The sequence below is a fragment of the Chiloscyllium plagiosum genome, unplaced genomic scaffold, assembly GCF_037043375.1.
Source record: "Chiloscyllium plagiosum isolate Xiang-an unplaced genomic scaffold, Cpla_swu_hap1 HiC_scaffold_5, whole genome shotgun sequence".
Lineage (NCBI taxonomy): Eukaryota > Metazoa > Chordata > Chondrichthyes > Orectolobiformes > Hemiscylliidae > Chiloscyllium > Chiloscyllium plagiosum.
In genome coordinates, this window is record NW_028270143.1 from 7,702,849 (window position 1) to 7,729,015 (window position 26,167).

Here is a 26,167-nt window from a genome sequence, read left to right on the forward strand (position 1 = left end):
CCAAAGCACATGACTCCAGACCTTCCAACATTAAACTTCATTTCCCAAATTTTGTCCATTGTTTGAACCTATCTTCTTTCTTGACAGGCTACTGACAAAAGGTGGTTCATCCAACTCACTGACGGGAATCTTTTTCTTCTGCACACAATCAAATATCCGTTTTAATATCTGCCACTACTCATTCACTAAATTTCCCCTTGGTCAATTTTTCCAGTCCACTTTAGACAACCCTTCCTTGATAAGTCAAGGACAATGGTGTCCAACCAGAGACGCTTTCCCTCAAACTGACTTTGAGACTACCATTAAGAGTTTTGTGTCCTAAAAGATCGCTTATTACTGATTTATTAATTGTTGTTAATTTGATTGCTACTAGAAGATCACAATGTTGCAATGTCCCACGAAGATTGCTTTCTGAAGTCATCACAGGCAAAAGATTACACAGCACTTTGAATAAGGTTAGGGATTGTAACAATTAGGTTGGCCCTATGCCTCAAAGTGAACAATAATGTGGAGGTAAAAACAATGGCTGCAGATGCTGGAAACCAGATTCTGGATTAGTGTGCTGGAAGAGCACAGCAGTTCAGGCAGCATCCAAGGAGCAGTAAAATCGACGTTTCGGGCAAAAGCCCTTCGTCAGGAATAAAGGCAGAGAGCCTGAAGGGTGGAGAGATAAGCTAGAGGAGGGTGGGGGTGGGGAGAAAATAGCATAGAGTACAATAGGTCAGTGGGGGAGGGGATGAAGGTGATAGGTCAGGGAGAAGGGTGGAGTGGATAGGTGGAAAAGAAGATAGGCAGGTAGGACAAGTCATGGGGACAGTGCTGAGCTGGAAGTTTGGAACTAGGGTGAGGTGGGGGAAGGGGAAATGAGGAAACTGTTAAAGTCCACATTGATGCCCTGGGGTTGAGGTGTTCCGAGGTGGAAGATGAGGCCTTCTTCCTCCAGGCGTCTGGTGGTGAGGGAGTGGCGGTGAAGGAGGCCCAGGACCTCCATGTCCTCGGCAGAGTGTGAGGGGGAGTTGAAATGTTGAGCCACGGGGCGGTGTGGTTGATTGGTGGGGGGGTCCCGGAGATGTTCCCCAAAGCGCTCTGCTAGGAGGCGTCCAGTCTCCCCAATGTGAAGGAGACCGCATCGGGAGCAACGGATACAATAAATGATATTGGTGGATGTGCAGGTAAAACTTTAATGGATGTGGAAGGCTCCTTTAGGGCCTTGGATAGAGGTGAGGGAGGAGGTGTGGGCACAGGTTTTGCAATTCCTGCGGTGGCAGGGGAAGGTGCCAGGATGGGAGGGTGGATTGTACGGGGGCGTGGACCTGACCAGGTAGTCACGGAGGGAACGGTCTTTGCGGAAGGCGGAAAAGGGTGGGGAAGTAAATACATCCCTGGTGGTGGGGTCTGTTTGGAGGTGGCAGAAATGTCGGCGGATGATTTGGTTAATGTGAAGGTTGGTAAGGTGGAAGGTGAGCACCAGGGGCGTTCTGTCCTTGTTACGGTTGGAGGGGTGGGGTCTGAGGGCAGAGGTGCGGGATGTGGACGAGATGCGTTGGAGGGCATCTTTAACCACGTGGGAAAGGAAATTGCTATCTCTAAAGGCGGCAGCCATCTGGTGTGTTCTGTGGTGGAACTGGTCCTCCCGGGAGCAGATACGGCGGAGGCGGAGGAATTGGGAATACGGGATGGCATTTTTGAACGAGGTAGGGTGGGAAGAGGTGTAATCCAGGTAGCTGTGGGAGTCGGTGGGTTTGTAAAAAATGTCAGTGTCAAGTCGGTCATCATTAATGGAGATGGAGAGGTCCAGGAAGGGGAGGGAGGTGTCAGAGATGGTCCAGGCAAATTTAAGGTCAGGGTGGAATGTGTTGGTGAAGTTGATGAATTACTCAACCTCCTCGTGGGAGCACGAGGTGGTGCCAATGCAGTCATCAATGTAGCGGAGGAAGAGGTGGGGAGTGGTGCCGGTGTAATTACGGAAGAACAACTGTTCTCCGTAGCCAAAGAGACAGGCATAGCTGGGGCCCATATTTGTGCCCATGGCTACCCCTTTGGTCTGGAGGAAGTGGGAGGATTCGAAGGAGAAATTGTTAAGGGTGAGGACCAGTTCGGTCAAACGAATGAGAGTGTCGGTGGAAGGGTACTGTTGGGGACTTTGGGAGAGGAAAAAAACGGATGGCTTGGATGCCCTGGTCATGGCGGATGGAGTTGTAGAGGGATTGGATATCCATGGTGAAGATGAGGCGTTGGGGGTGGGGAAACAGAAGTCTTGGAGGAGGTGGATGGCATGGGTGGTGTCTCGAACGTATGTGGGGAGTTCCTGGACTAGGGGGAATAGGAGCTAGGTAGAAATGAGTTCAGTGGGGCAGGAGCATGCTGAGACAATGGGTCGGCCAGGGTGGTCATGCTTGTGGATCTTCGAAGGAGGTAGAACCGGGCAGTGCGGGGTTCCCAGACTATGAGGTTGGAAGCTGTGGGTGGGACGTCTCCTGAGGTGATGAGGTTCTGTATGGTCTGGGAGATGATGGTTTGGTGATGGGGGGTGGGGGTGGTAGGAAGAGGTGCCCTCGAGTTGGCGTTTGGCACCAGACACCTGGAGGAAGAACGCCTCATCTTCCGCCTCGGAACACTTCAACTCCAGGGCATCAATGTGGACTTCAACAGTTTCCTCATTTCCCTTTCCCCCACCTCACCCTAGTTCAAAACTTCCAGCTCAGCACTGTCCCCATGCTACCTGCCTATCTTCTTTTCCACCTATCCACTCCACCCTCCTCCCTGACCTATCACCTTCCTCCCCTCCCCCACTCACCTATTGTACTCTATGCTACTTTCTCCCCACTCCCACCCTCCTCTAGCTCATCTCTTCACCCTTCAGGCTCTCTGCCTTTATTCCTGATGAAGGGCTTTTGCCCGAAACGTCGATTTTACTGCTCCTTGGATGCTGCCTGAACTGCTGTGCTCTTCCAGCACCATTGATCCAGAATTTGGTTTCCAGCATCTGCAGTCATTGTTTTTACCTAGTTGATTTTAACCCTACTGCGAATCCTCTTGCAAGGATGCCTGCCTTGAAAAAGTTTTCCTCCTCTCTCGACAAGAATCTCAGGGAGTCCCTCTCCCACTGCAACTCCCAGGTCATTTCCTCTGCCATGAAGCTCTTCAACCATGTCCTGAAACAAACTGACTACCACAGCCACATTTGCTTCCTCAGTGCCTGCCTCCGTAACCAACTCATCCCACACGGATTCCGGACCACCTTTAAACCGGCAGCGTTCGGACCCGAACAGGACAAACAGTACAGACTACAGATTCAAAAACACCAGTAACGGTTCTCCTTCAAGATCCACGCTCGCAGCAATGCGCCGGGACCTAACGTCTCTACAGTCATCCCTGCCTCAGCTGAGGGCCACACTCTCTCAGAATTGCAAAGGACCCACTCTGTACTACATCCTCAGGAGAATTCATACTCTCAACAAACAGTATTTCAACTCCATCTCAAACTTCAAAAACTGTAAGTACAATAAACTTTTATCTACCCACCTCCATAACCAGCGCTCCTCAAACATTCCAGAACAGTTCCACGGCCTCTGGAACTGCTTGGACGCCATTAGCCATGCAGCTGCCACCCCAACGTTGATTGACGATGTCACTTCCGCCCCCATCATGGCCACTCCCACAGCCACTTGCACCCCTCACAATTCCTCATGCATCACACGTGCCATCACTTCCGCACCTCGCATCTTCCCTGATGTCACATGCTCACTGACTCTGCCACCCCTACTGCCGTATCTGCCACCACTTCCGCCTCCACCAACGTCACTCATCTGCATTCTGCTGACACACACCCCCACAGATCCCACTGTCACCATTCCCGGCCCCCAAAACCCCGAGGGGAACACCACCCCTGTTCATGACTCCACCCCCATTCCCCCCCACCAACACACCCACTCCAGTTACCAGCTCCGCCCCACTTCCAGCTCCACACCCACACCAGATCCCAGCTTCCAGCCCCCAGCCCTGCCGAGTTTTCGCCATCCCTCCAGACCTCCCCCTCACTGAGGACGAACGATCAGTCCTCAGTAAAGGACTCACCTTCATCCCCCTCCATCCACGCATCAATGAATTTAATACACGCCGTGATGTCGAACACTTCTTCCACCGCGTCCGCCTCCGAGCTTACTTTCTCAATCAGGACTCCCGGCCACTTTCCGAGGACCCCTTCGCCCACCACCAACACACTGCATCCACCTGGACACCCCGCGCTGGCCTATTACCTGCCCTCGACCTCTTCATTTCCAACTGCCGCTGGGACATTAACTGCCTCAACCTGTCTACCTCCCTCCCTCACTCCAACCTCTCACCCTCACAACACGCAGCCCTCCAATCCCTCTGCTGCAATCCTGACCTCACCATCAAGCCAGCAGATAAAGGGGGCGCAGTGGTAGTCTGGCGCACTGACCTCTACACCGCTGAAGCCAAACACCAACTCGAGGACACCTCTTCCTACCGCCCCCTCGACCATGACCCCACTCCCCATCACCAAACCATCATCTCCCAGACCATACAGAACCTTATCACCTCAGGAGATCTCCCACCCACAGCTTCCAACCTCATAGTCCAGGATACCCCGCACTGCCCAGTTCTACCTCCTTCCCAAGATCCACAAGTCTGACCACCCTGACCGACCCATTGTCTCAGCATGCTCCTGCCCCACTGAAATCATTTCTACCTAGCTCGACACTTTCCTATCCACCCTAGTCCAGAAACTCCCCACATACATTCGAGACACCACCCATGCCCTCCACCTCCTCCAAGACTTCCTTGTCCTCGGCCCCCAACGCCTCATCTTCACCATGGATATCCAATCCCTCTACAACTCCATCCGCCATGACCAGGGCCTCCAAGCCCTCCTTTTTTTCCTCTCCCAATGTCCCCAAACAGTACCCTTCCACCGACTCACTCATTCGTTTGGCCAAATTGGTCCTCACCCTTAACAATTTCTCCTTCGAACCCTCCCACTTCCTCCAGATCAAAGGGATAGCCATGGGCACACATATGGGCCCCAGCTATCCCTGTCTCTTCGTTGGCTACGGAGAACAGTCGATCTTCCGTAATTACACCGGCACCACTCCCCACCTCTTCCTCCGCTACACTGATGACTGCATTGGCGCCACCTCGTGCTCTCGCAAGGAGGTTGAGCAATTCATCAACTTCACCAACACATTCCAACCTGACCTTGGGAATCAAGAAACCTGAATTCAGCCTATTCACGTTTCCAGACACTTTAAATTTGGCGACATGGATAAAGGTGAGAGGCTAGGATTTCAAACATCAGAAAATGGTTTGGCTCTCATTTGCGGTGTTTAATGTGAAAACATAGATCTTTCTTTTGACCTAGATATGTATTGCTATTCCTTATTCGGATGACAAAATTCTGGAAAACCTTAGATCAAAGAGATATTGAAACATTTTCACTTTCAGCACTATAGCAGCAAAAAAAGGATCAAAACAAGAGCAACTAGGAATGGACAGTAAATGCCAATACTGTCACAGTGAGAATGAGAAACTATATTTTTATCATATTTCTGTTTTAATGAAGGAAACATTTTCTGTCTTAGCATGAACTATGGATAACATGTTAGCAATGTATTAAAAATGGAGCATCTGTGTTGACATCCTTCAGGCTTTTATAGATGCGAAGCAATCTAAAAATACTGCATGCTAAATTAGAACCTTAAACTAATTAACATATTCCAAGTGAAGAAAATGTCCTGACCAAACAAACTCTGAATTACCAGAGATTGTTTAATATTTAACAATTAGATTGTGACCACGCGTCCTTATCAAACAAAGTACCATGAATATAATACATAATCTAGAAAACACAGCAAACAAGATATTTTTCTCACTGAGTTCCAACCATATTCTTTAGAATATCATTTATGACTCAGCAATCTTTTCATTCCATTCAACCTGGATGTGATAAGGTATTACAAGTCTCAGTGATTGGTTTACTTACGGCCAACATCTGCTTGCACTTTTTGTACTTCTCATTTTTTTCCATTATTTCTTTATTCATTTTACTTATTTGCGTCTGCACCAGGAGATCAAATGTATGGTCGAATGGAGTTGGCATGGCTGGAGAGACAGGAGCAAGAAGTAGACTTTATCACTAGTAATTAAAAGACCCATAAATAAAAATTAATCAAGTTTTAACTTTTTATTTTCCCAGACAAGCAATTTAATCTTTTAAGAGCCATTTTGTTGATTTGATGACAGTCGATACTGGAACAATTGGACATGCTCAAATTTGGGCTCCAAGCTGGTAGGTAAAACATGCAGTTAATTCAACAGCCAAAAAAAAAGTATTTTCTCGTGAAATATACTTTTTTTCCTGAAAATGTGTATTTTGTGAATGGAAATGTTAGAGGTATGTATTTTAGCTGTACCTACATCTACTAATGGATTTGCATTCTTTCACCAATTTTCCGAAGCCCTGCAATTATACTCCCTTCCAATGCTTATCTACTTCACAAAATAAGATGTTACCGTATAGGAACAATTTCACTTGCCAGGTGAAATTACATGACTGTTGTGTGTCTATCACATTAATCTCACGACTGTCAGCAATACATTATCAATGACAAACTGGTAGGACCTGGAATAACATCAAGTATCAGCTGGGAAATAATGAGTATTAGAATTGTTTCAACACAAAAATGGTTTGTAAATCTCTGTTGCTAATGATGGAGTTGTTTTACAGATCATTTTCCTTGGGTATAAAAACACTTCAAAAATGTGTTCCATAGTAGTAGATGAAATTAAAATTGAGAAGAGCAATTTCTACTTATGAATAAATGAAGATACACCTGCAGTACAAGCAGTTGGAGAAATACTTGCTTAACAATCACTAAATCATTACTTGGCCTGCCTGTGTACTTATTCACTGCAAACCAATGTATATTTCAATTCAGACTAAAAGCTGTGAAAAGCATACAAGTGTACAAAATATAAAACAAAATAATACTTTAAGAAATTATACAGTGCTGGCTTATCTATAAAGCTGGAGTCTGAACAAAGCCCAGTACCTGAAGAGGAATCTTGAATAAAGTCAGCTGCTGACACTGGAGGTGATTCAGTGTTTGTCCCATTATCAGCTAGTTTCTGCTTCTTCAGGAATGTTTCATTTTTCTTCTCTTCCTATTAATGTGATGATGTATCATTAGGTTTCTCTATAACTTTCCTTGGAAAAAATAATATCTAAATGTGTTACAAAAGCAAAGATTAAATGCAGAGAGGCTAAGTAACCATGTGATGTAACAGCACTTTACAATTCCAAAAACCTGCAAAGTGTCCTGATTCTTCCTTGAGAATTAATGATTGGATTAGATTAGATTCTCTACAGTGTGGAAACAGGCCCTTCGGCCCACCAAGTCCACATCGAACCCTTCGAAGAGTAACCCACCCAGACCCATTTCCCTCTGACTAATGCACCTAACACTATGGGCAATTTAGCATGGTCAAATCACGTGACCTGCACATCTTTGGACGGTGGGAGGAAACCGTAGCACCTGGAGGAAACCCATGCAGACACAGGGAGAATGTGCAAACTCCATACAGACAGTTGCCCGAGGCTAGAATCGAACCTGGGTCCCTGGTGCTGTGAGGCAGCAGTGCTAACCACTGAGCCACCGTGCTGCCCCTGTACAAAAAAATACAAGGCAGAGTTCAACACAATTCCATACTTCAGCAACATGTGAAAACTGATTATTATCGCCATTACGTTTTCAATCTCCCCAATAATCGCAGGCCTTCAGCGTTTGCAAAAATCTAATTTCTCCTCATGCTGCTGGAACTGTGTGATTTTATTGTTGGTTTCATTCTGCTGGACAACTTTAAATAATAACATGAGCATCGCCACATACGAGCAAGGCTCTCTTATACCTTCCACAATAACTCGTTGCTCCATGAAAAACATGAGCTTTCCATGAGCTCTCAAAGGTTGTCCATCTCTTCAGTAAGGCGCTCGACAAGGTTCCCCATGGGAGACTGATTAGCAACGTTAGATCTCACGGAATACAGGGAGAACTAGCCATTTGGATACAGAACTGGCTCAAAGGTGCTGGTGGAGGGTGTTTTTCAGACTGGAGGCCTGTGACCAGTGAAATGCCACAAGGATCGGTGCTGCGCCCTCTACTTTTTGGTATTTACATAAATTATTTGGATGTGAGCATAAGAGGTACAGTTAGTACATTTGCAGATGACACCAAAATTGGAGGTGTATTGGACAGCGAAGGGGGTTACCTCAGATTACAACAGGAGCTTGACCAGATGGGCCAATGGGCTGAGAAGTGGCAGATGGAGTTTAATTCAAATAAAATGAAGTGCGGCATTTTGGGAAAGCAAATCTTAGCAGGACTTATACACACTTAATGGTAAGGTCCTAGGGAGTGTTGCTGAACAAAGAGACCTTGAAGTGCAGGTTCATAGCTCCTTGAAAGTGGAGTCACAGGTAGATAGGATAGTAAAGGCGGCGTTTGGTATGTTTTCCTTTATTGGTCAGAGTATCGAGTACAGGAGTTGGGAGGTCATGTTGCGGCTGTACAGGACATTGGTTAGGCCACTGTTGGAACACTGCGTGCAATTCTGGTCTCCTTCCTATCAGAAAGATGTTGTGAAACTTGAAAGGGTTCCGAAAAGATTTACAAAGATGTTGCCAGGGTTGGAGGATTTGAGCTGCAGGGAGTGGCTGAACAGGCTGGGGCTGTTTTCCCTGGAACGTCGGAGGCTGAAGGTGACCGTATAGAGGTTTGCAAAATTATGAGTGGCATGGATAGGGTAAATAGGCAAAGTCTTTTCCCTGGGGTCGGGGAGTCCAGAACTAGAGGGCATAGGTTTAGGGTGAGAAGGGAAAGATATAAAAGAGACCTAAGGGGCAACTTTTTCACGCAGAGGGTGGTACGTGTATGGAATGAGCTGCCAGAGGAAGTGGTGGAGGCTGGTACAAATACAACATTTAAGAGGCATTTGGATAGGTATATGAATAGGAAGGGTTTGGATGGATATGGGCCGGGTGCTGGCAGGTGGGACTAGATTAGGTTGGGATATCTGGTCGGCATGGATGGGTTGGACTGAAGGTACTGTTTCCATGCTGTACATCTCTATGACTCTTTTCCTATCATGGGAAATTCTCACAGGAATCAGGATAGTGTTCGATTCTGAACACCACTACTTGAATTGTGGGAACAGCATTCCCTTGGAAGACTGGAAGACAGATGGTCTGCTTTTAAAGAAGTCACTAATATTACTTTGGACAGTTTTTTTAAAAACTTTAGCTGGAATAGACATTTAGTCTGTTGCACCAGTTTATTGAAAGTCACATGGCCTTAGCTAACTTGCCTGGATTCATAGCAGCCAAGAGTTTCAGTTTGTTTTTATTTTGAAACTAATAGAGATTAAGTACATAACTGGTCATTACAGTAACTGCTAAACCATTTAAATTTGTGCTGTGAACAGTGGACATATGGGACTAGATAAAGACTGCATACTCCTCAAACACTAGTCACAACATAATGATACTTTATATTACACTGATCTAACACTTCTACAACAAAACTGCAATTCCTGAACCTCCCAATATTTAATTAATACTTCAGATACAGAACGAAGAAATCAAAAAAATTAGATAAAACGTTCATGAAAGAACAAAAAAAATTTCAATCATTTCAAGTTATTACATTACCCAGTAGTCTAAAATAAATACTGTACTCACCAACTGTTCTGTCAGTTTAAGAACTTGCTTTTGCAGTTTTTGGCAGTCCTTGTATTTTTCTTTATAATGTTCTGCAGCCATTTGCAACCTTAGCTTTAAATCTTCGACTTCCTTATGCAGCTCTTGTTCCACTGTATTGTCAGCCACTGAAGAACCCTAGCATCAATTTGCCAAATGGTAAGTTTACAGTATGACATTATCATATATTATTTTGCAGCTAAGGTGTATCTGCATTTTATTTTTGTCTTCAACAACTTCATAAAGGTACCTCTTTGAATTTAAACACAACGTTTGAATTAACTTTGCAATTAATTTGCATTCAGCATTGCTCTAATTTGGGAGTTGGCTTCCCGTTTCGATAGAAAGAACGGCAACATATATACATATATTATATTAAGCTATGTTTAGTTTCAAACTATTTCAAAGGAAGTCATCGACTGATGTAACAATCACATTGGAGCTACTAGGACAGTGGGAAATTGGGATTTGTGTGAGATCACCAATTTTAGCCACATTTGAGACAACAGGATATCTGCTATTCATTTTCAGAAACTCTGAACAGGCAATTATACTCTACACTGACTTTTTATGAAGAAGTAAAACAACTTAATTTACATCTAGATTTATGTCTCTAACTTTGAATTACTTTTATTTCAGAAGATTGGAAATGAACACCTGGAACTATAAGCAAGGATCACTACATCCAGTTCTCATTGGTACTCCTGGGAAGTTATAATAACATACACAAAAACAACCTACCATTGCTACTGAAAACCTGAAATAAAAACAAAAAAAGGTTGAAAATATTCAGTGGATCAGAAAACAATGGTGAATAAAAGTGTGAATGCTTCAGCTCAATGACTGTTGTCTGTAACCATCACTGAATAGGCCAGCATTATTGCGCATCTTCCCATTATTGCCTGTATTCTCTATAACTGCCTTTGGAAAGGATGCTGGTGAGATGCCTTCTTGAACAACAACCGTTATGGAGAGTGAGTATACTACAGCATGGAAGGGAAGTCCAGAATTTGATCCAGCAACACAGAAGGAACGATATAGAATTCCAAGTCAGGATGGTGTGTGTCTTGGGAAGGAACTTGCGGTCACTGGTGTTCCAATGCATCTGCTGCTCTTGCTGTTCTAGGTGGAGGAGTTCATGGATTTGAAAAGTGCTGTTGATGGTGCTTTGGTGAGTTACAGCTGCACACTAAAGGCATGCTACATTGGTGGCAGAACGAATGAATGTTGAAGGTGGTGAATGTGATGCCAATCAAGTAGACTATTTATCTTTGATAGTTGTATTGAATGTTGCTGGAGCTGTACTTGGCCAGTCAAGTGAACAATATTGCATAACACTCGTTACTTATGCCTTATAGATTAAGGACAAGATTAGTTAAGCAATTTCTCCTTAGATATGGAAAAAATTAAAAATACATTGGGTTTTAGGCAAGGAACAAGGAAGACAGTGGAAAATGAATGACAGGGAAGATCAGTTATAGGGTGAAGATGGGAGTGATTAAATGATATAAAAAAGTTGGCACTCCAGGACAGAATAGAGTAGTAATGAGATCAGTAAAGAAACATAAGATATATCTATTATTATCCAAAGCAAAGATAAGAAATTCAGAAGTAAAAGTGAACATGAAGAGAGTGTGGGAAATAAAGAAGACAGGCAACCAGAAGCTCAGGAGAATGCAAAGCAATCACCCAATTTATGTCTGGTCTCCTCGGTGCACAGGAGACAACACATCACTTGCAAATATAGTATATGAAAAGTCACAAGCCACTGCATCATGTAGAAGGGTTTTGAATAGTGAGAAGAACGCAGGTAAAAAGACACGATTACATCATTTCCATTTGAATGAAAAATTGAATTATAGGATGGAGAATAGGTGCTAGGGACATTCAATGAGTTGATCATTGCAACGGGAAGCTTACTTTGGAATTCTGAAAAGGAAGAAGGAAGATGTGCTCGGTGGCAGCATTAACACTGGAAGTGACAAAAATGGCAGAGGATGATCTGTTGAGTAGAGACTGGTGAGGTGGAAGGGGAGCCTTATGGACATGGTAAAGAAGCAGATAGGTTAAAGTTGAAGTGTGGGAAATGGAATGGATGGTTTTCACGACCCTGACAATTACGTGGGAGAATTGCACCTTATTTTGGCAAAAAGGAATACATACACCATTAGCATCATTCTAACAGAGAAAGTTGAATAACAGAATGGAATTCTCACACAGAGTGTGATGTGAGAAAATGAAGCTAAGGTAAGTATGAAGTTCATGGATTACAGCAAATATTCATTGATAGTTTATCTCCTGGAATAGAGACTGAAGTCAGTAAAAGGAAAGGAAGTGCAGAGAAGGTGCCAGAAGGACAAGAATTGGAAAAAAGTTCAAGTTCAGGATGAGAATGGCAGTCATCAATGTACTAGAAATATAGATGAAGGACAGAACCCAAGTAAGAGTGGAACATGAAGGGAGGACACATGGTCCAGGTAGAGACTGGCATACTGGCAACAGGTTAAAGGGCAAGGAAGAACTGCTAAGCAAAGAACTGGTCACAAAAGGAGATGATGATAGATGAGGAGCTCAGCACAGTGCCAGCTCAAAATTAATCAAGTTTGGAGCTCAAGGGGACATAGAACATAGAACAATACAGCACAGAACAGGCCCTTTGGCCCATGATGTTGTGCCGAACATTTGTCCTAGCTTAAGCACCCATCCATGTACCTATCCAATTGCCGCTTAAAGGTCACCAAAGATTCTGACTCTACCACTCCCCGCAGGCAGCGCATTCCATGCCCCCACCACTCTCTGGGTAAAGAACCCACCCCTGACATCTCCCCTATACCTTCCACCCTTCACCTTAAATTTATGTCCCCTTGTAACACTCTGTTGCACCCGGGGAAAAAGTTTCTGACTGTCTACTCTATCTATTCCTCTGATCATCTTATAAACCTCTATCAAGTCACCCCTCATCCTTCGCCATTCCAACGAGCAAAGGCCTAGCACTCTCAACCTATCCTCGTACGACCTATTCTCCATTCCAGGCAACATCCTGGTAAATCTTCTCTGCGCCCTCTCCAAAGCTTCCACATCTTTCCTAAAGTGAGGCGACCAGAACTGCACACAGTACTCCAAATGTGGCCTAACCAAAGTCCTGTACAGTTGCAACATCACTTCACGACTCTTGAATTCAATCCCTCTGCTAATACACCATAGGCCTTCTTACAAGCTCTATCCACCTGAGTGGCAACTTTCAATGATCTATGAACATAGACCCCAAGATCCCTCTGTTCCTCCACCTCACTAAGAACCCTACCGTTAACCCTGTATTCCGCATTCTTATTTGTCTTTCCAAAATGGACAACCTCACACTTGGCAGGGTTGAACTCCATCTGCCACTCCTCAGCCCAGCTCTGCATCATATCTAAGTCCCTTTGCAGCCAACAACAGCCCTCCTCACTATCCACAACTCCACCAATCTTCGTATCATCTACAAATTTACTGACCCACTCTTCGACTCCCTCATCCAAGTCATTAATAAAAATTACAAACAGCAGAGGACCCAGAACTGATCCATGCGGAACTCCACTTGTAACTGGGCTCCAGGCTGAATATTTACCACCTACCACCACTCTCTGACTTCGACCAGTTAGCCAGTTTTCTATCCAATTGGCCAAATTTCCCTTTGCTGAGCACCAATCATTCATAGTCAGACAGGGGAAATAAAAGGATATTGTAAATACATGACATGGAATATGATTAGATGGAGCAATGAGATTGAAGCGAAAGACTCAAAGGACATTAATTTTCAAATTTTGTGATCAACCACAGCTGAAGAAAACATTTTTATATTAAAATGTTAGATGAGACAAGAGGTGAAATGCAACTGTTGAATAGAACAGTTTTTAGACAGGTCTTCAACTCAAACGTTCAGGAACAATAAAAAAAAGTTTTGATTGTAGAAGTTGTGGGATCGCCAATACAAGGTACGAGGGATAGTCATGTTCTAAAGAATATTAAATAAGGCATGTGATGCATATCAGCAAATACAACTCAGGATATATCCAACAATAAAATATATTCTGAGAACCAATTCCTTCAAAACAAAAAGCCAATTTAAATCAAACTGATCTAAATTAAACAAATAAATAAATATAATAAGAACTCAGTTGACTAAAGTAGATTGCTGGGATGAATCAGCTGCTTATCGGCCTATGCAAGGTACTCATGTGGGCATTACAGGCCAGCATTTATTGCCTAATTACCCAAAGTGCAATTAAGAGTCAACCACATGGCTGCAGGTCTGGAATCACATGTTGACCAGACAAGAGTCATCATTAGATTCTTATTTCCAGATTTTTGTTGAATTCAAATTCCACCATCTACCATAAGCAAAGACTGAACCCTATTTCATTAGAGATAAACAACAGAGGTGTCATTACACTATTGAGTGCATTAAGAAGAACTGGAGCAAATTTGGATGAAACGTGCAAAAGCTTTGCAGTAGTGATGATTAAGGCTTCAACTTTCTTAATATTGCAAAAGATGTGAAACAGAAATAGACAAACCAGCTCGGTTCTTTTCAGCCTTCATGCAAGTCTTTTTCCATCAAGATTCACTATCATAACTATCTATTCCTTATACTCTCATTTGTTTCTCTAATTTCTCTTAAAATATATTCATACATACTACTTACTTCAACCCCCAGTCTGTGGTGAGAAGTTCTATGTTTTTATACCACTTGTAAGTCACAAAGAATTTATTTTGAATTGGATTTCTTGGTATTATAAAGTTAGATAATAATAATGTCAAGGGGAGAGAAAGGGTATGAACCCCTCAACTGGTTTCAAGAGAATCTGCTTGATCAACCTATTTCCAGACCAATGAAGAAAACAGCATTGCTAGATCTGGTTTTCAGGAATGAAGTGGATCAGATATCTTTCGATGAACTGGTAGTGAGAAGTTATTATTGTATCATCCCATATAGGTTTGAAGTATTCAAGAACGAGGAGCAGTCTAAACTAACAGGAATAGAATGGAGGAAAATGAACTTCATTGTAATGTGAATGCATCTGTCCAAGATAAACTGGAATCAAAGAATGGCAGAAAATCTGGAAAAGGAAGGGGAGCTATGAAGCCAATTCTACACACACCACTGCCTGGGCAGAAATCTCAATCCGAGCACAATGGCACCCCTTGAACACAAGCCTTGGTTATTGGGACCTGCTGCACCTCCTTGATCTGGGACCCAACATTCTCAGAGACATGCACTTAAATTTTTAATTTATCAGGGCAAAGGCATTATGCTCCTCAACGCCCAACACAGGTGCATCGCTTAAACCACATGTGTAGCTTTTCCTGCTGAAAGCCCACTCTTTGGATCATTAAGTCTTATACTTGCTCTCGAGCAACTGAATTGTCACAGAAAGAAAGATAACTAGCACAGAGCTGTTGAGTGTGGCAAAACACTGGCAACAGCAAAATCAGACTTAATTTGGTAGACAATGAGCTTAATTAATAAACAGGGTAGTTGGAAAAGAGAAAATTTCACGCATGCAACAACGTTAATATCCAAAGCAGAAGAGAAGAAAGTTGTAAGTGCCATAAAACATACCTTTTCTTTTTTTGATAATGCAGCTTTTAGCATTTGGATCTCTGCCTTATATTTCTTCTCAGTATCAGCAAGCTCATCTTTAAGCAAATCAATTTTTATTCGTGCATTGTGTAGATCACCCATTGTCTTGTCACGTATATTGGAAGCATCAGCAAGCTCCTGAGCAATCAACGCCACTTTCTGATCGCTCGCTTGTACATGCTCCTCAGCTCTGCGTAAATGTTCACGAAGAACAGACACTTCATCCTGAAAATCACAAAAATTAACAATTAGTGAACATTTTATAGCTACTATTTTTGTCATCAGAACAAACCAAATATTTAAAACCGTCACGGCAAGTGAGAAGAAAAGGATCAGCCAGCAGCGCACATATGCAATAATGCTGAAGGAGTTTACAAGACACTTGATCCTTAGGACTTTTGAAAAGTTGGATGATCTGAGAAATACAGATGCAAAAACAGAGAGGCAAATCACAATTACTATTCAAAATTAGTTTTAAACATGAGGTTCTAAAAATGGTGTACAACACAGCCAATAAACAGTCTACCTACAAGGAAGACATTTATTTTCAGTTAACTAAGTTAATAGTAAGGTAACAAGAAAGGTCAACCCACTATTTTAACTTACAATATCTTTCTTGTTACATTTGAGTTCAGTACGTTTCTGGTTACCTTCAGTTAAAGATCTTACGTGCACTTTGAGCTTTTCACTTCCACACCAGCCCCAAACACACCACCTGTGACATTGCATTAGTATTATCTATTCCAATTTTAAAAGCCACTCTCACTCCAACAACTGCACCAATTCCTCCCTATTCCATTCAAAAGTCTCCCTTGTTATACGGTCATTCATCATTGGCCCTCCAGCATACTCCATCAGACCTGGTGACAAGGCAAACGTTCCTTATTTGCCAGCTGTTTCCACCCTTCCTATCTATTTGCTCTCAAAATCAGTTTCTTGGTTAAATAAGTAAATTTATCCCATCATTCTATTGTTTTTTTTCCCTCATTTTGCACATCACACTACCAGTAGAAATGGAAATCTCAGAGGCAAATGATCAGAGCTCACATTGATTTCCAAAATTGTTAAATCAACCTCAAAAATCCACTCACAGGTGCGAAGAGAGGAAAGTTACCCTCATCAATAAAATAGGAGGAAATGAAAGCAGCTCTACCACTCAATGTCTATTTCTCTCCTGTGCTTGTTGCTGGTAAGTTCAAAATGAATAGTGAGCAACCTTGGGGTGAGGGGGTCCTGCCCATGGGAATGAAGCTCTACAAAACAGAATGGGGCTGCAAAGCAAAGTTCTTCTGTTTCTGAATGTCAGAAGATATTACTGCTACTAAGTAATGGCATCATCTATTCAGAGTGAAAATAAAAACACTGAAACTAATGAGTAATCCCTGAAATTCAAACATATACCTCAAGATCAGTCCTTGGCAAAAAATATTGATCTTGAGACTTGATGGATAATATCAATAAGACGTCCTCAACTAACTAGTGAAGCTGAACAATTTCCAATTTAGTAAGTGTTGCACCAACAACCGATGTAAGATCATGAGGCAGGCTCATAGTGTGGGTCAATTCATACGCTCCACATACCACCGGGACAGAGCAACAGTTAATCAAGTTCAAGTATCGCACCCACTTCTCAGATAACCATTGAATGGATTCTACACAACCTGCACACACAAACTGCAACACAAACTTCAGGGCACTGGCAGATAATGTGCAATCATAGTCATCATAATGAGACTTAGTGAGTAGAAGACAAAATGAAAAATTAAACACTTAGTTTTATCTTTCTATAACACAAAAAGTGAAGTGTTTATTCGAGAATTTCTGTGGGATCAATCCTGATTAGCAATTAAATTCAAAAAGTAATCCAATGCTTTAAAAAATTGAAAACTACTGCCCAAATGCATTCACCATGGCAACACTTTAACCAGAATCTACTTGCTGACCAATAAGCATCCCTTATCTCACACAGTCCAAAGTGTTGCTCGTTTGATATTTGTTATATGTATGTCTCTTCTGTCACTAATAATCAGGAAAGTTAAAAATAGTTCCAAAAAGTAGTCATATTTGACTCAAAGCATTAACTCTGTTTCTTTGTTCAGATGGTGCAACACCTGCAGAGATTCTCCAGCACATTTTTATTTTTTTGGATCTCCACCATCTTCAACCTTTTGCTTTTGTTATGATAAAAATAGTTCTGATTTTAAGTACACCAAATATACTAAACTTCAAACATCATGTAGAACTAACATTCAGCAATAGTTGCTCACTACTGTCACACACTGGGCAGTCAGAACTAAAACTATGCACTTTTGTCAGAAAACACCAGTCATAATCATTTTATGGCAATGTATCACATAAGATAATAGGGAAGATGGCCAAAAGAATTAGGTTTTAAGGAGCATCCTGAAAGAGGTAAAATGAGATGGAGGGGTTAGGAAGGGAATTCCAAAAATAGGGTCAGGTAACAAAAGGCTGGTGGAGTCATTATAATGAGAGATATTTTATAGAAATATTAGCCATTTCAAATACACCATCTTGATGTCATGTTAATATTTCTGCCTTAGGTGTACTTCAGTGCTCCAACAAAGCTCACAGAAGCTCAAAAGATGGTATCTCATTTTCGACTTTAGCACTTAACAGCCTTTAGGACTCAACATTAAATTTAAAAACTTAAGGGCACAATCACTATTTCCCATTTTATTAAACCCCCCTCCCCTACCCCTATGTTTTGTTTACATGGTTTGCTCTAAGCAAACCTATTGCTGATTACTCACACCAGAAATCAACATCTATTATGCACTGATATTCCACTTCATTTGTCTTTTGCTGGGGGCACTCTGATCATCTGTTCCATCTCTCCTCTTCACTTTGTCAGCGGGGTGTACAGACACGTATTCATCTTTTGATGGTTGAGCCACTCAAGTAGCTTTGTGAGGAACTCATGATATTTTAGAAGATTTTTTTCTTGAATCAGCATTCTTACCATGTTAGAAGCATTAACCAACAGCTCCTTTTGCAATTTCTCTTTTTCTGACAAGCATTGCTGTAGTCTTGCCACTTCTTCCTTGAAGTGTGCCAGCATGTTTTCTTTAGTGGCATCGAGACTTTTAACAGATTGCATCTCCATAACTAGCTTTGTGTTTTCAATTTCTGTATTCTTTGCATGGACCTGCAAGTAAATGAAATTACTTATGCAAGTTAATTATTTTGTTCAATGTCAAATAGAAATCAAATGCCTAGTAGATGAATGTTTTTTTTAGTAAAATCTAACTTAAACATATAAAGGAGCATTATGCACAAGACCAAAAGTGCTTCTAAGATTATTTCAAACCTAAACAGATTCAAAAAAACAATGATCAAGATCTACATGGAATTTGAACAAATAACCCGCTCAAAAGCTACTGCAATACAAGATCAGCACATTTATCTTATGGGCACAAAAGAAACAACTAAAATGTTAATTATTTGTATGGTTTGGTAATTATTTGGAAGTGAAAGAATAAAATGGCATTTCAAAATTGAATGAGATGATCTGATGCTGGACCACATGAAGAGTTTAGAGTTCAGATGACCAAAAGGCTGGGATCATGATACAAGTTTCTTGATTTTATACAGTGTAAACAAGGAGTAGGCTTTTTTTTTTAAAACCAAAAGTTAACCTAAGGAACCAAACGCTATTTCACCTATTGCCTTGATATGGAGGTGCCAGTGTTGGACTGTGTCAGACGAAGTTAAAAAACACTCTAATCACTTGGAATGGGGTTGTAGGTTTCAAGACTTATCAGCAGTTTAGGTTTATTCAATACTTTGCATCAGTTGTATGACACGTTGATCTTTTAGTATAAATTATGTGCCCTATGATCCTGCCTCACTAATTACTTGATGAAGGAGCAGCACTCCAAAAGCTTGTAATTCCAAATAAACTTGTTAACCTGATGTTGTGTGATTTTTAACCTATTACCTTGTAAAGCTCTTTCTCATCCTTTTCGTTCTTCAACTGCAATTCAAGTTGTTCTTTGTCAACAATGAGTCTCCTCAGTTTGTGTTTTATGCTGGGGAAGCAATGACACATCTTTAGCTATGTCACAACATAAATCTCAAGGAAGTATAACTGACATCAGAATGTAACAATGACCAAAAAGAAGTACTATTAATAAAACTATTTTAATGCCACAAATTAAAGTTTGTCCTCATGCAGTGCTGCAATATACATCTTCAACATTCTCACATAAAACAAATTCAGGCTGGAGCAAAATATAACATTTCAACCTGAAATTAAAAAAAACTGAACGTTTGAAAACTGGAAGTCTGTTAAGAAATTAACTTGTGATAGAATTTTTAATAAATTGAAGTGAGAACTTGATTTCAAAATGCAAGAAAGGTCTGGCATGTTTTATTGGAAACTTCCAATACATTATACATCATCATTTCAGCCTCCATTTTTAAATAGTTATCAAGGTAATTTCTGCATAAGGAGCTGAAGTAGTAAAATGATGAGTTGTCTCCATTTTTGTCCAAATACTTTTACAGTTCAAGAAGCTGCCAGGCCCACTGCAACATTATAGCCTATATGTCAGTTATTTGGCTATTTTTGTAGGACAGTAAGTCACTAAGATAACATATCTCTTAACTATGGAGGTAAAAGTATAACTTTTACTTAGTCTAAAATAGATTTTACAAACAATACCATGTAGTACAACTTAACTAACACTTTAGAGAAGTTCTTTAAGATGAAAATAATTGAACTCTGAATGGAAGCTTAGGCTAGACTTCTCTTTCCATTTAAGCATTTATTAGGAAACAAAAGCATCTGTTTGTTATTTATCTCAAAATTCAATAAAAATCAAAATGCAAGTATCGAATTACTCAAAATTATACAAACAAACAATGAGATTGGCTTGAATTATAATGAGTCAACTGACTGCTGTTTTGTAGAATTTATATTTCGGACAAATTGATCATGATTAAGTTCCTTACCTGAGCTGATCATAAAAACCCTTTAAAATGTTTCTGCAACTGGCATTTCAATAAAAGAATGAACACACTTCAGATATTTATGTAATCATGAAACTCTCACATTAAATGATTTCAACTCAATACAATTAACCTTTGAACAGATTTGGGTTTCTGCCTTTGTTTAAGGAGTGATGTAAGAAGCCTGGGAACGATAGACCTGAGAGTCTAACTTTGGTGGTGGACAATTTATTATAAGGGATTCTTAAAGATGGGATTTATATGCATTTGGAGAGGGAAGGACAATAGGAACAGTCAGCACGGCTTTCAGAGAGGAAACAATGTCTCTCAGAAACTTGACTGGGATTTTTGAGGAAGTAACAAAGAAGACTGATGAGGGCAGAGTGGTAGACATTGTTTACTTAGACTTTAGTAAAGCCTTTGACAAGGTTCCACATGGTAGACGAATTAGTAAAGTGAGATCACATGGGATTCAGGGTGAGCTTGCGAGTTGGATACAAAATTGGCTTTATAGCAGGACATAAAGAGTGATGGTGCAGGGTTGTTTTTTTGGACTGGAGGCCTGTGACCAGTCTGTTCCACAGGGATCAGTACTGGGTTCACTTTTGCTAGGCATTTATATCAATGATTTCAATTGGAGTATAGAAGACATGGTTAGTAAGTTCACGGATGACACCAAGATTGGTGGTATAGTGGACAATGAAGAAAGTTATCTAAGGTTATAAAGAGATCTTGATCAATTGGGCTGAAGAATGGCAGATGGAATTGAATTTGGAAAATGAGAGGTATTGCATTTTGGTAAAAACAAATAATGACAGGACTTCTACAATTAAAAGTAAAGCTTTGGGTAGCGTTGTAGATCATAGAGACGTACGGGTTCACGTAACTAATTCTTTTAAGTTTGCACCACATATAGATAGGGTGGTTAGAAGGCATTCAGCATGCTTGCCTTCAACACTCAAACCTTGGAGTAGAAGAGTTGTGGTGTTATGTTGAGGATGTACAAGATATTGGGGAGGCATCTTCTGAAGTACTAGAAAGGATATTATTAAGCTTGAGAGAATTTGGAAGAGGCTTACTTGGGTTTTGCCAGGAATGGAGAGTTTAAGTTACAAGGAGAGGTTGGATAAGCTGAAACTTTTTTCACTGGAGCAGAGGAGGTTGACAGGTGACCTTACAGAGGTTTATAAAATATTGAGAGGAATAGATAAGCTAAATGGCAGGTGTATTTTCCTGGGGGGGCGGGGGGGGGAATTTCAAGACTCAAGAGCAGGAGAAAGAGGAGAAGATTAAAAAAACACGAGGGACACTTTTTCTTTCAAACACAGAATGGTTCATGTGTGGAATGAGCTTCCGAGGAAGTGGTGGATGTGGGTACAGTTACAATGATTAAATGATATTTAGGTAAGTACTTGAATAAGAAATGCCTGGAGAGATGTGGGCCATGAGTAGGCAGATGGGACTAGTTTAGTTTGAGATTATGGCTTGGACTAGTCAGACCGAAGGGTCTGTTTCTGTGCTTATGACTATACATGTGTTGTGTTTCAACAAATGACCTTTCAAGGAATGAACTGGAATTAACTTTCAAACATTTTTTGTTGATATTTCATGGGACTTCTGTTATTTCTTTGTCCATTATTTATTTTCCATTTCCCCTCCCACCTGATCCCAGCACAACAGAGATTTTGATTCCTTTCTGTTTAAACTCACCTCTGCTGTAAGATTCGGTGTCCAAAATAGCAAAGAAATTAGCGTTGCTAATGGAATTTTTTTTATTAATTTGGGAGGCCGGCAATGCTTTTAAGACAACAACATATTGTCCATTTTAATTGCCCTGGAGAAGGCGGTCCTACAGTGTAGATACAGTTAAGAGGCCAATAAATCACTCCCACTTTTTAAACAGAGCGATTTGTTTTATTCCTACCCAAATTGAATGAAGATTTTGATCTTCAAAACAAGTGCCACATATGGTTGAATATTCACATCCCAGCCTTTGTTATCTTGCACCATGTATCTGTAACTGCTATTGGATCGTACATATTTTGATCTGAGCCATTATTCCTCTCATTTCTTACAAATGCTATATATTGCATTCAGAGCCTTTATTTGTTACTTCTTGAAATCTCTAGCCGTATAAGACCAGAAGAAATAGGAACAAGAGTTGGCCCTTCAGCCTCTTGAGCATGTTACCTAGGAGCACATTTGTAAGTCTGCACATTCTGCATCTCCCAGCAATATGCTGATCATCACTAACTTGTTCACTACGTTGCTCTCTTCTTGGGCGATTGCCCTTTAACTTGTCGATGTGTTGCTGGAAAAGCGCAGCAGGTCAGGCAGCATCCAGGGAACAGGAGAATCGACGTTTCGGGCATAAGCCCTTCTTCAGGAATATCCGAAACGTCGATTCTTCTGTTCCCTGGATGCTGCCTGACCTGCTGCGCTTTTCCAGCAACACATTTTCAGCTCTGATCTCCAGCATCTGCAGACCTCACTTTCTCCTTTAACTTGTCTACTCTCACCTGAACCCTGATCCTTGCAACTTAATTTGAAGTGCTCTCTACTGCTTCAGGTAAAAAAAATCTTGTTGCAGCAGTGTTCAGTTCAAGACCAATCCAACAGTATAGCTCATAGCTTTCACAGTGCTGGTGCCAGGGCCCCAAAAATAAAGAAATACTATTTTTCACATACCAATCTCTGAGCCACAAACAGGTACTATTGAGCTTTATGAGACTAGATGGGACAGCTTGCAGCCAGCAAGTGAACAGTGTTACACTCTTGACGTGTACTTGGTAATTAGGCTTTATGGAATGACAATGAAAGTTACTCACAACAAAATTCTAGCATTACGCTGGAGCAAAGGTCATTGAGGAAGCTAGAGAAAATGGGTGGACCTGCTCAGAAGATATCCTGCAACAACGTTTGAGCTTTAGATGATTGGATTCTAACCCTAACCAGAACCCATCTTGCCTTGTCCTAGCTATGGTACCAGCCAGCACAGCAGCTTCCCCGCAACTCCTACTGAATTGAATTTTGCTCAGACTCTGATGCCACACTCCATCAAACACTAGCTTCATATCGAAGGTGATCACTCTCACCTCACCTTATTCCAGCAATTACAGGAAAATATATCTTGTGTATAAAAAATATCCATTTACAATAGCTTGGGGCTAAGAAAAAGGGAGAAGGAAAAATAACATCAATTTGGTGGTGACAGGGGTGTATAGGAAGAGGATATAATATTGATGACTAACTTATGGGGGCATGTTCATTCTCTATGGAGGGCTAATCACTAAACACCCATGACAAATCATAAAATTTTCCTATAGTTACAAATTCAGACAGGAAGCTAACTCCACAGCACGTAAAAGTTTTCGTACCTGTCTAATTCAGTTTCCTTTACAATGGCTTTCTGGTTAGCAGTTACGATATCTTCTTCAAGTTGCGTAATTTTTGCGACAGCTTCCTTAAACCTTTTCTCAATGTCTTCTTTCTCGATTTTTAAGGCTTCCGAATTCTGGAAGAGATCCTAGTTATGTAATGTGAACAAAAAAAAACAATTAACAAGGAGATTAAGCAAGGCAACAAATTAGAATTTGAACTTAAATTTTTGTAATAAACCTGTTTGGACACATTCTAACATTTGCACAGCATGTAGGACTTGAACCTGGATGTCTTGGCCCCAGGTAGGGACACCACCACTTCACCACAGGCAGCAGATTTGAACTTTTCACAGCAAATATTTATACTTACTTGAATTTAACTGTTGCAATACTTTGCACTTTGTGCAAAAATTGGGAAAGCTATCTCACAAATCAAGCATCAACTGTACTGACTCAAGTCACACCTATTTCAGCCAATGTCACAGACTCTTTCACCACTCGCTAGTCAAGGAAGAGGAAATTGATGATCCATGGGTATGATTCTAACTGAGGGTATGCAGTAAACTAGTATGCAAAAGAAGCTTTGATTACCAAATAGGCAAGATATGGAGAGGGGGGTTGCAGGAATGGGGATTTGAGGCCATGCTCAAATGATCCTGTTGAGAGGTAGGACAAGCTAGATGGCTGCATGACCTATGCCTGTTCATGGTTCTTCTGATTGTATGCTCACATTACCACCCTGCTCAATCAGCAGGACTGATCCACTGGGGGATGACAGCACAAGAGTACACGGTTAGGAGTTGCCCAAGGTGTCCTCTGTATTAACGTTGGACCCCATGAAGTATTACATCATCAAGTCAAAAAGGGCAAAGAAACTTGACCCCATCCTCACCAATCAATCATTTATACATTGTTTCATGACAGTGCTAGCAGAAATAACCATCACACAGTCCTGTAGAATTGGTTCTTTACCTTCAGTGAGGGCACTGTGTGATATTGTGTGGCACTTAACACCATACACCAAATGTGCTGAATTCAGATAGGTCTAACAGACCACTAAGGGCAGCAGCATTAGCATAATGGTATTTCAACAAAATGTACATTCTCCATGTCTAGAATATCCCTTACTCCATTACAATCAAACCAGGAGACCAACTCTGGCACAAAAAGTAAAAAGCTGCAAAGAATTATACATTCACCACTTCAGGTTGAAGATGGCTGCAAACACTTCAGCCTTAGCTACTGCACTCACCTGGACTACTTCATAATTGATAAGGAAATTCATAGAGCTCTCTCCTTTTATTATTTCAGTTTGATTTTCTACCATTATTCAGAAGAAAACGTAATAAGCTCCAGACAGTGACCTGACCCTTGTTTGAGAGAATTTTCTACAATTCTTATGTGGGAAGATACTCAAACAAAGGACTTTAAGTTTGCAGATGACACCAAAACTGGAGATGTAGTGGAAAGCAAAGGAGGTTACCTCAGAGTACAACAAGATCTTGATCGGATGGGCCAATGGGCTGAGGAGTGGCAGACGGATTTAAATTTAGATAAATGTGAGGTACTTCATTTTAGAAAGGCATATCAGAGCAGGACTCAAATTTAATGGCAAATTCCTTAGATTAGATTTCTTAGATTACTTACAGTGTGGAAACAGGCCCTTCGGCCCAACAAGTCCACACCGACCCGCCGAAGCGCAACCCACCCAGACCCATTCCCCTACATTTACCCTTTAACCTAACACTACGGACAAATTAGCATGGCCAACTCGCCTAACCTGCACATTATTTTGGACTGTGGGAGGAAACCGGAGAACCTGGAGGAAACCCATGCAGGCACAGGGAGAACGTGCAAACTCCACACAGTCAGTCACCTGAGGTGGGAATTGAACCGGGGCCTCTGACGCTGCGAGGCAGCAGTGCTAACCACTGTCCCACCGTGCCGTGCCGTTCCTGGGGAGTGTTGCTAAACAAAGAGACCTTGAAGGTGGAATTGCAAGTAGATAGAATAGTGAAGGTGACATTTGGTATGCATTCCATTATTGGTCAGAGCATTGAGTTGGGAGGTCATATTGCGACTGTACCGGACATTGGTTAGGCCACTTTGGGAGTATTGTGCGCAATTCTGGTATCCCTCCTATAGGAAGGATGCTGTGAAACTTGAAAGGCTTCAGAAAAGATTTACAAGGATGTTGCCAGGTTTGGAGGGTTTGAGCTCGAGAAAGAGGCTGAAGAGGCTGGGGCTGTTTTCCCAGGAGTGTCAGAGGCTGAGGGGTGACCATATAGAGATTTATAAAATCATGAGGGGCCTGGATAGAGTAAATAGATAAGGTCTTTTTCCTGGGGTGGGAGTTGGGAGTCCAGAACCAGAGGGCATAGGCTTAGGGTGAGAGGGGAAAGATTTAAAAGGGAC

General features: G+C 41.6%; 1 protein-coding gene across 2 annotated transcripts in view; it reads right to left on the bottom strand.

The window, feature by feature from the left end:
* Window positions 1-26,167, bottom strand: part of LOC122549686 (tax1-binding protein 1) — a 102,840-nt gene that overhangs the window by 26,915 nt on the left and 49,758 nt on the right. For both annotated transcript variants that reach the window (XM_043689537.2, XM_043689538.2), the window contains exons 6-12: window positions 23,750-23,898; window positions 19,360-19,450; window positions 18,382-18,567; window positions 15,378-15,623; window positions 9,758-9,913; window positions 7,074-7,185; window positions 6,005-6,123 (exon numbers count right to left, since the gene is read on the bottom strand). In XM_043689537.2, the coding sequence (XP_043545472.2) occupies window positions 6,005-6,123; window positions 7,074-7,185; window positions 9,758-9,913; window positions 15,378-15,623; window positions 18,382-18,567; window positions 19,360-19,450; window positions 23,750-23,898 (1,059 nt within the window). The remainder of the gene's footprint in view (window positions 1-6,004; window positions 6,124-7,073; window positions 7,186-9,757; window positions 9,914-15,377; window positions 15,624-18,381; window positions 18,568-19,359; window positions 19,451-23,749; window positions 23,899-26,167) is intronic.